Below are 10,032 nucleotides of genomic sequence, written 5' to 3'. Positions count from 1 at the left end.
AAGCACTCTTGAATGCTTTCTTTATGGCAGTTGCCACATGCTGTGTAATTGTGCATTCACTGGTCTGGATGCTTGGCCCAACCAGGATAACTCTTCTGAGGGCAGTTTGAGTCATACTTGCTTTTTTAAAATACATAGTTCCTGGCAGTTTCGTTCCATTAACATGTGTTTAATAAATTAAAGAAAGCAGTACCCAATGGGAGGTATGTTCTATGAAGTTTGATGATACCTAGTATGTAATCTGCACCTCAATAATATTTGTTAAATGAGAAAACACTGTTTAGACTTTTGTATATATTTAATTTTTAGTAACTATCTTGTGTGGATACATTCACTATTTAAGAAATCCTGAAGTTATTTAAAATTCTGATTCTTAAAATTTGAATCCTAAATTCTAAAAACTACTGAAGTTATCTCATAAATTAAATGCTTTAGCAAAGTTGTATGATTCTTGATCAAACACGAGGTTTGCTTATGAAATAATGTGCTATATTTGGCCTGCTGTGTCATAAGCCATCTCTGAAGGCAGAATGTTTTAAGCTACCACAGATGATACAGAGGGACTATCACGTGGCTACTAATCTAAAAGAGTGTGTAAACTGGGGAGAAAAAACTTATACTGAAATAATAGTGTCAAAACATCAGTCCCATCTCTAAGCATAAAACAAGCTCATGTGTTCATCAGTCATCTTCAGTAAATTCAATACTCCTTCACCTTAGAGTAAGAGATGGCTTATTGAGCATTCCACAAAGAAAATTGTAGAATTGTGAGTGGTGCATTAGAGATCATTTAGGCCAATCTTGTTTACATTAACTTTCTGTTGTGACGGATTGCTTAAGCAAAGGATGGAGCCATTGGTCTGTTTGATAAAACTGGCTCATGTAATCTGGGAGTGGCCTGGTGTTCAGACTTTTGTTCCTAAATAGCATTTACCACATACGTGGGAACGGACTTGCTTGGAGAAATGGCTAGTTGCAGAACTAGAGCAATAGAACATACGATGTGGGTTTGGGACAACTTGATATAAGAAAATGAAGAAAATGGCGTTCTGTTAAAAGGACACAGGAACCAGTTTGAAGGGATCCCCAAATGGCCAAATTTGGGATAATAATTTTGATAACATAAAAAAATGGTGATTATTAATTTAAAAAGGAGACAGGAGGAAGGGCAGTGAAAGCTCTTTTTGTAAGAATACCAGCTAATAATTATGGAAAGAATGATAGAGTCAGAAAAATCACTGTTTTGTAGTCCCAAGTGGAATAATGAAAGCAAGGGCTATTAGTGGATGGTAAGTCATGGTGAAAAATTATTGGGAAATATGACATGGTACCAAATTATCACCCCTAGGACTTTTATTAACATAAAGGGGGACATGCACCTTAACAATAGATGTGGCAGTAAATACCCTGATGAAACAACCAAGCTAGCAGCGATAATAACGGCTTAACCTAACGTTTTGTATCTTTAGATGTTGTGAAGTATGAATTTCACAGTAAGAAGTATTTTTGCCGGAACCGTTTATTTTGTATTTAAGCTTTTGGTTCACTGGAAATACGAGTGATAGAGGAACAGGTTTAATGATACCATGGAAATAGTAAGACAAATGCAAAATGTGGGACCTTCTGTAAGACAACTTGTCTGGACTCTTCAGAAAGTCTGTGTCTTAAAAATAAAAGGCAGTGGGATTTCTCAATTAAAAAATACTGCAAAAATACGGGGCGCCTGGGTGGCTCAGTCGTTAAATGTCTGCTTCAGCTCAGGGTGTGATCCCGGCGTTCTGGGATCGAGCCCCACATCAGGCTCCTCCGCTGGGAGCCTGCTTCTTCCTCTCCCACTCCCCCTGCTTGTGTTCCCTCTCTCGCTGGCTGTTTCTCTCTTTGTCAAATAAATAAAAAAATCTTTAAAAAAATACTGCAACCAAATGCAATGGATAAAATTTAATTGGATCCTAGACTGGGGGAGGACATAGCATAAGGAGACATAGGGTGGGCAATTGAGGAAATTTGAATATGGACTAGATATTAGATAACATAGAATTGTTAATTTTCTTAGGTGTGATAATGGTATTGTATGTAGGAAAATATCTTTATTCCTAGGAGATGTATATTGAGCTATTTAGGAGTGAAGTGTTGTCATATTTGTAACTTGCTTCCAAATACTTCAGCAAAATACATCTTACAAATGAACAGTTGGCATATAAAAGCAACGTAGGTAGGGGGCGCCTGGGTGGTACTGTCGGTGGTGTCCGACTCTTGATTTCAGCTCAGGTCGTGATCTCAGGGACTTGGCATCGAGCCTGGGGTCAGGCTCCGTGCTCATCGCAGAGTCTGCTTAAGATTCTCTCTATCCCTCTCCTTCTGCCCCTCCCCCTGATATCTGTCTCTCTCTCTCTCTCTCTCAAATAAGTCTTTAAAAAAAATCACATTTATGGCAGTACGTTCCAGTTAAGTAGGTGGAGTGTTCATTGTACTATCTTTTCAACTTTTGGTTTGAGATTTTAAAAAATAAACTGGAAAAAGAACACGCTCAGCGTGATGAAAACAAAATCTAAGTCTTGGGAGTGGCAGGCAGGCTGTCAGTCCCAGCTTTGCCCAGTGCTTCTGCAATGGTAGGGGGCCGCCTCCTCCGTCCCTCAGCTTTGTCCCTGTGCATGCACAGAGCTGAGCACCCACGAACATCAAGGGGAATGTGATCCTAGTGTAATTAGCCAAACTTTGGAAAACTGTGAAAATCTCTAGATAAGATGAATAGACAAGCTTGTGGCAGAACCACTTGTGTTACTCATTTTCAGCATTTCCAGTGTCTGGAATGTTGTGGGTATTCAAAAGCTGTTGACTGAAGAAATACCTACAGGGAAGACCAAATTTGAGGATTACCTCAAAAAAGTGAGAGTATCCCAGTGACCTTTTCCAAATCCAGTAAATATTTGTGGAATTTAATAGAACTGAAGACTAGTTAAGGGGCAAATAAGGTTAAGGTCCCTTCCAGAAGTAAGGGGAAGACCTGTTATTAAGTATGTATGCAGTAATGACTTTCTTTCCTGCATTAAGGAAGTACTTGAGTGGAGGTCCACTGTAGTTTTTCCTACACAGGGCGAAATCTGAGTTTGGTGAGAAATCTTCGGAGGGTGGCATGTGCAATTATGCTTCTCCTTGGTGAGCTATGAGTTGGGCACTTAATTATGTAAAAAATATTGCAAGAGAGCAGTTGCATAATCCCCAAGAGAGTAATTATTGTCTCTTGGCAGAATGCAAGGCTTTTAATCTGTAAATAAGCAAGCCTGTGTGGAAGAGCTATATGTAGGGTGATTCTGTGTTGTAAAGGTCTCTTATGAATTTTTTAAAGTGCAAGTAATAACTCCAAGTGCTGATTGGCTTCTGCCTTTGTGCTTCAAAAGGGTTTATGATGCTTCCCCTGTGGTTTTAACCCTTCCTGAAATATTTAAGCCTCTGAGAAGGATTCCTGTAAAGGGTCAAACTGCATCTGAGTTAAGTCTGTGAAAACGCTGAATGTTTCAAATACTGAGGAAGTAAAACGTGCTTTCTGTAAATTAAAAAACCAATATGAAAAACAAAACAACAAAATAAAACATTGACAGTGCTTTAAAAAAAAATGCTCAAATTAGCTGATGGGTTTCTCGCTAATTGGAGGATAATAATCTTATGTGTGCTACTGCAGCTTGTGTTTCCAAAAAGAAGTAATTCACTTTCAGGGTATGTGTGTATTTTGCTTAGGTGGATCTGAGTCTTTTGGAGACTGAAAGTAAATTTTGTTTTTAGAAATTGTTATCAGATCTGCCTTCCCTCTTGTTCCCTGTTAGTGTTGATGAACTGAGCATGCTCTCTCCGAGTTAGACTTCTCCACTTGAGCAGCAGAGCCCCCACTCCCACCTCTCTGCCTACTCACCGACCTCATTCGGGTGACTTGACTCACCTCTCTTGCATGACCAGCTTTCTCCTCTCTACTGAGTTATTCTCATCAAAATAAAAACCTGTTGTAACAGCTTCCATTGTTTTTAGAAAGGTCCTCCTTGACTTCTTTCTCTCGGACTGCCTCCTCAATCCTCTGTTGCCCTTTTCAGCAAACTCCTTAAGAGTCTATATTCTATATTCTCTTCAGTTCCTCTCTTCCTATTGTCTCTTGAACCTGCTCCAAGCAACCCACTCCACAAGGACCCTGCTTTTATCAAAGTGTACCCATGACCTTCACACTTCCAGATTCCATGGACAGCGCTTGGTCAAATCTCATCTATCTTCAGCAGCTAACAGTTTATCATTCCTTCTTTCTAGAAACACTTTCTTTACTTGACTTCAGGGAAAACCTGTTCTCCTGGTTGTTCCCCTTCCTCACCAGTCATTTGTGCTCACCCTCTTGGTGGACTCTTTTCCTGATTGCCTAAGATTACTCAGTCCAGGTCCTTTTCTCTCCTCTGTTTTCTCCCAAAGTCCTCTTAGGCAGTGTCATGGTTAAAAATGTTCTGTATACTCTGAAGACTCCCAAATTCATGCCTAGACTACACACTTGTTCGCTGGACTGCAGACTTGTGTATCCAGTTGCCTGCCTCAATGGGTATCTCAAATTTAACATAGTCAAAATGTAACATCTGGTCTTCCCACAGATGTCTCTTACCCTTCTATCTGCTTTTCCTGTCTCTGTCTTTGATCCATCCCCTTTCCGTCTATATTAAAAACAGCAGCCTGAAAGACCCCTGTAAAACGTATCCCTCCCCTGCCTCAAAGCCTCCAATGACTTCTGCGTTGGTCAGAGTAAAAGCTGGTCCAACAAGGTTGTCTTCTGACCCCAGTACCTTTCTAGCTCACCTCCTACCTTTCTGCCTGTTAGTCACTCTGTTCCAGCCGCATTGGCCCCTCCCTTAGACACACCTCAGATACTTCTGTCTCAGGGCTTTGGCATGGGATGCTCCTTTAAGTTGGAATGCTGCGTCCTGTACTTCTGCATGGTTTGCTCCTTCACCTTCAGATCTCTGCTTATCTGCTCTCTTCCCACTGACACCTTCTCTAACCATCCATTTAAGTGCCTCCCACCCCACCCCACCAGTGCTCCTGATCCCTCTTCCTGGCTTTGTTTTTTTTCTATTGCACTTACTACCACATGAAAATAAAATATTTACTTTTTGTGTTTTTGTTGCTGAGTTTTTTTCTTGTCTATGTTCTTGTGTTAGAATGTAAGTTTCAGGGGCACCTGGGTGGCTCAGTCGTTAAGCGTCTGCCTTCGGCTCAGGGCGTGATCCTGGGGTTCTGGGATCGAGCCCCATGTCGGGCTCCCTGCTCTGCTGGGAGCCTGCTTCTTCCTCTCCCACTCCCCCTGCTTGTGTTCCCTCTCTCGCTGGCTGTCTCTGTCAAATAAATAAAATCTTAAAAAAAAATGACTGTAAGTTTCACAAGGATGGAAATTTTGTGTACCTTCTTCAAAGATGTGTCACCTGTGTCTAAGTGGGTACTCAGTAAATGCTGAAGGATTAATTGAAAAGCAACCTCAAAAGTTGAATTTTTTCCCCCTTGTCAATTTTTTTTTTTTAATAACATTCTGGATGGACAGAGGTTATAGAGCGTTCAGAGTGATTCACTATGTACTAATAGCTGTTTCCCTTTCCTCAGTTTCTCTGTTTGAAGAACATAAGGACATTCCTCACAGCCTGTTGTGAGACCTTTGGAATGAGAAAGAGTGAACTCTTTGAAGCATTTGACCTGTTTGATGTTCGTGACTTTGGAAAGGTAATCACATTTCATTTTCTATGTGTTTTCTTTTAGTGGAGAACGTTTTATCAAATACTTACCATTTCTTGTTGAAGAAGGACATGTGACTTAAGTGGTTTAGGTATCTGCATTATGTAATGAAATTTCACACGTAGGTGACTTAGCAAAAAAGCAAATAGCAACATTGTCCAAATGGGACTAGAATTGTTATTTTTCAAGATTTATTTATTAGAGAGAGAGCACGCAAGCATGAGGGGAGGGGCGGAGGGAGAGAATCTTCAAGCAGACTTCCCGCTGAGTACAGAGCCCAACGCAGGGCTTGATCTCACCACCCATGAGATCATGACCTGAGCCGAAACCAAGAGTTGGACGCTTTACCAACCGAGCCACCCCCGTGCCCCAGGACTAGAATTATTTTTTTAATGAAAGCAGTACAAGAGTCTTTTACCCAGAAGTAGCTTTTCCTATTGGCTACCTCAGAAGGTAGCACTACGGTTTTCCATCCTACAAATAATAGGGCCAGTATTTTTTTCCCCTCCAGTGTTTTCTATATCTGAAAGGCACCTAATTTTTGGAATTTGGGAATGTTCTGCTGCCCCTCTCTCTATTTTGACACTTGGGTAGGTGATGGGGAAGACATGAATCCAAAATGTTTGAGACTGTTGAGTAATTCCTGTTGGTTGGATTTCAGCAGATACAGGTTAGCTTGTTGGACTTCAATGATATTTGCCACATGTAAATCATTCTAATATTTGCTGTTATTACTTGTATGTATACCAAACACCTGTGTGTAATAGGTGACAGAAATTATTCTTTTAGAAGTTCTGGTCATTTATTTTGAAGTGATTGAGCATAAACAAACTTTTTGCATGTAAGAAGTCATAAAAGAGGTAATTAAGGTGACCTTATTTTTGCCCCTGTGGACATAATAGCATTATGAAAATAAGCACATAAGAATCAGGAAATAAAACTAAATGATAGTGAGAAGTTTGCCCTTACTCCTGTAATTCAGGTGCTAGGATCTCATCAAAAGGCTGTTTGAGAATGACGTTTCATTTGATTTCTAAGATATTATATTTTAGTTATAAAGTGAAAACCAAGCAATGGATTGGCTTGCTTGACCATAGGAATAAATTGCACAAACTTGAAATGGACACATGGGAAATTTGATGCAAGTATGGGTAAGCCACTCTGCCCAGGGAGAGAGAAGCCTTGGCATCTTGAACCTAGAGTCCCTCTGTCATCTTCTGGAAGTCACCAGTATTCTCATTCATCAGACGGTCAGTTTGGAAGCCTGTGCAAAAGGAAATGGGTGTAAGACCATGGTTACTAAGATTTCCTTTTCCTCTGGCAAACTGTGATTTAACAGTTTTGAGGTCCAAAAAAGTGATGGAGGATAACATGGTAACAAATAAAAGCAACTGAAAACCAAGCCTGCTGGGGAGGTTGGTAGCCTGTTTGTCTGTGGCCATGAAGTGAAGTCGTGAAGATGAGGAGGAATCAACTAGAATTCCAGGTAAGGTGGATGGTCCTCCAAGTTGTTAGCCCTAAAAAAATCTTAACAGTTTAAAAAGATGCTTTCTTTATTCTTTGACTCCTCCCCCTGTTTTAAGAGTCTTTTTTGATTTTCTTTTCACTCTTTTGGGGAAGTGAAAAATGAAAATGAAATAGGGAAATGAAAAATGAAAAAAAAAAAAAGCCTAGACTTTTTAAAGCTTTTCAAGGAGCTCCTAATTTTTCATTCAGATTTGCAAGAAATGGTGTTGACAAAGACTGGGAAATCCTCTAAATGCTCTGGAAATACATGGCCTTGTTCTAGTGGAATACCACTGTGCACTTACACAACGGAAGCTTTGTAGGAGTTGAGATAATAGAGTTGAATGTGAAGGAGTAAACTGTATGCTTCTCAAGGGTAAATGTGTTTCTGTCTACTTAAAATATTTTGGCAATGATAAGTCTGAAACAGAGTTAAACTTGGGGATGTCATTGAGAACTTGATCCTGTACTCAGCACTCTAAAATCACATACATTTTTGCTACTGCCAAGATTGGTGTGATATCTCTTCCAAAACTGTATGTGGCCTAAATAAGCCATTGAAAGTTAGAGAATTTATGATGCTGTTTCATACTGTACCAGTATTACTACCATTAAACATTATTACTCTAAACAAAACCATCAGTCCCACTGCTTACTGATAACTTTCAAGATAATTGGTATGTTTTCAATCTTCATATATATGTACACATATATACACATATGTATACACACACACATACATATATACACACATATTTGATCATTAATCCTCACAATGGCTCTCTGAGATGTAAGTATTATTCAAATCACACAACTGGTAGAGATTGGAGAATGGTTTGAACCCAGATCTGGCTGATTCTCACTGCTACCATGGTGCAAACGTTCACAAAGTGGTCCACTGCTTTGCACGTATTGACTCAATCTTCATATCAACCCCACCATGTAGGTACCATTATTGTCCCTATTTACAGATTCTGGACTGTAAGTGACAGAACTTGGATAGTTCATGCAGTTTTTAATTTTTACATTGAAAAAAAATGTGAAGAGTGTGTTGATATAGAGACTAAATCATTCCTGGTATTGTGACTATAAATTTTAATAGGATGTAAACAGGTTAGTTTTTTTCTCTTCATTCCTTGGGATTTAATTAAATTTTCTATTAACATAAAAAGAGAATGTCTATAACTACATACCCTCCTTTCTGCCTCAGTTCATACAAATAACAAATCTAGGATTCATGTATATTTGGCCCTTTTTGCCTAGGAATATAATAATTATAGTAACAGTATCTAATGTTTTTGTAGCATTATGAAGCTTTGAGATTACTTCGTATTGCTGACCTCGTTTGAGTTTCGTGATAGTCTTGTGAAGGAAACAAGCAAGTCCTCCCCTTTCTCAGATGAGAAAACTAAGAGATGGGGAGGTTTAACAGTGATTTGAAGGTGCCCTTTGTTTGGATCTGGATCAGACCTTCTGACTGCCCAGCCCTTTGTTTTTCTTGTCTGCCATCTGTGTGTGGGTCTCGCTGCTGTGTGAATGCACAGGGAGAAAGATGAACTCATAGGAGAAAACCAAAGGAATATATGAAATTAAAAAAAAAAAGCACAAGTGATCTGTGACTTGGCATCTAATTACAGTTTTTTTTTTCTTTAAGAGAGGAAAGATTTAGGATATTGCATGAGCCTTCAGTATAATGGTGGTTGAAATTAAGAACTGTACCTGAATAAATGTTCTACAGATTCTCATCTGTACACATGCAGTCAGTTTTAAGCTAACCTTCCTCTCACTTTCCCATTGTGGTGTAATCTACTCCCTAATCTTTGTATAAGTTCTCCCTTGGTTCTGGGTTCCAGAAGTCTATCCTGAACCATAGGCTTTGATATGGATAGGTTTTCTTTTGGAAATTAGGAAAATCCTGGGAAGACCAAAGGAATTTATGAAATTAAAATGTATAAGTGATCTGTCACTTGACATCTAATTATTCTTTAGAAAGAGAGGATTTAGCATACATGTGTTAATGCAAATGAAAAGTTTTTCTTTTAATTTTTGAGATAGTGAAGAACACACACATTTTGGGCACTCAAGAGGGGCTTATGATAATTTTGTCTTTCAGCATTAATTTCTAGTATTGAGCTCTTTACCCAGTGTTAAGAGAATATTCATTTCAATTCAAACTCGTGTATCAAAAAAAAAATAGTTCTGAACATTTTCTGTAACCTGATTTTGTTTTTCAAATCACATAGGTATGGGGAATGAGTTTAGTAAGTTAGAACGTTAACTTTTTTTTTTCTTTAAAGATTTTATTAGAGCACACAAGCAGGGGGAGTGGCAGAGGGAGAAGCGGACTCCCCACTGAGCAGGGAACCCCAATGCGGGGCTCTCTCTCAGGACCCTGGGATCATGACCTGAGCCAAAGGTGGATGCTTAGCCGACAGAGCCACCCAGGCACCCAAGTTGACTTTCTATCAAAAAAGATCCATCGTGGGGTGCCTGGGTGGCTCAGTTGGTTAAGTGTCTGACTCTTAATTTCAGCTCAATTCATGATCTCAGGGTTGTGAGATTGAACCCCACATTGCGCTCTGCACTGGGTGTGGAGCCTGCTTAAGATTCTCTCACTCTCTTTCTCTCCCTTTCCGTCTGCCCCTCCTGGCTGCCAAATCAATCTTCTTTCTGACTATATAATAAAAAAAAAATAAATAAAGTTGTCTTAGTTGTCGTCTTTGCTTAAGAAATGTGATAAACAACTTCCTCCCCTAGAAAATTAGCAGTTATTAATTA

General features: G+C 39.4%; 1 protein-coding gene across 1 annotated transcript in view; it reads left to right on the top strand.

Annotated features, from left to right (window-relative positions):
• Positions 1-10,032, top strand: part of VAV3 (vav guanine nucleotide exchange factor 3) — a 349,804-nt gene that overhangs the window by 75,009 nt on the left and 264,763 nt on the right. The window contains exon 3 of the mRNA XM_002928305.4: positions 5,620-5,736. Coding sequence (XP_002928351.2) covers positions 5,620-5,736 — 117 coding nt within the window. The remainder of the gene's footprint in view (positions 1-5,619; positions 5,737-10,032) is intronic.

The sequence above is a fragment of the Ailuropoda melanoleuca genome, chromosome 2 (assembly GCF_002007445.2).
Source record: "Ailuropoda melanoleuca isolate Jingjing chromosome 2, ASM200744v2, whole genome shotgun sequence".
Lineage (NCBI taxonomy): Eukaryota > Metazoa > Chordata > Mammalia > Carnivora > Ursidae > Ailuropoda > Ailuropoda melanoleuca.
This window is presented reverse-complemented; position numbering and strand designations above follow the sequence as displayed.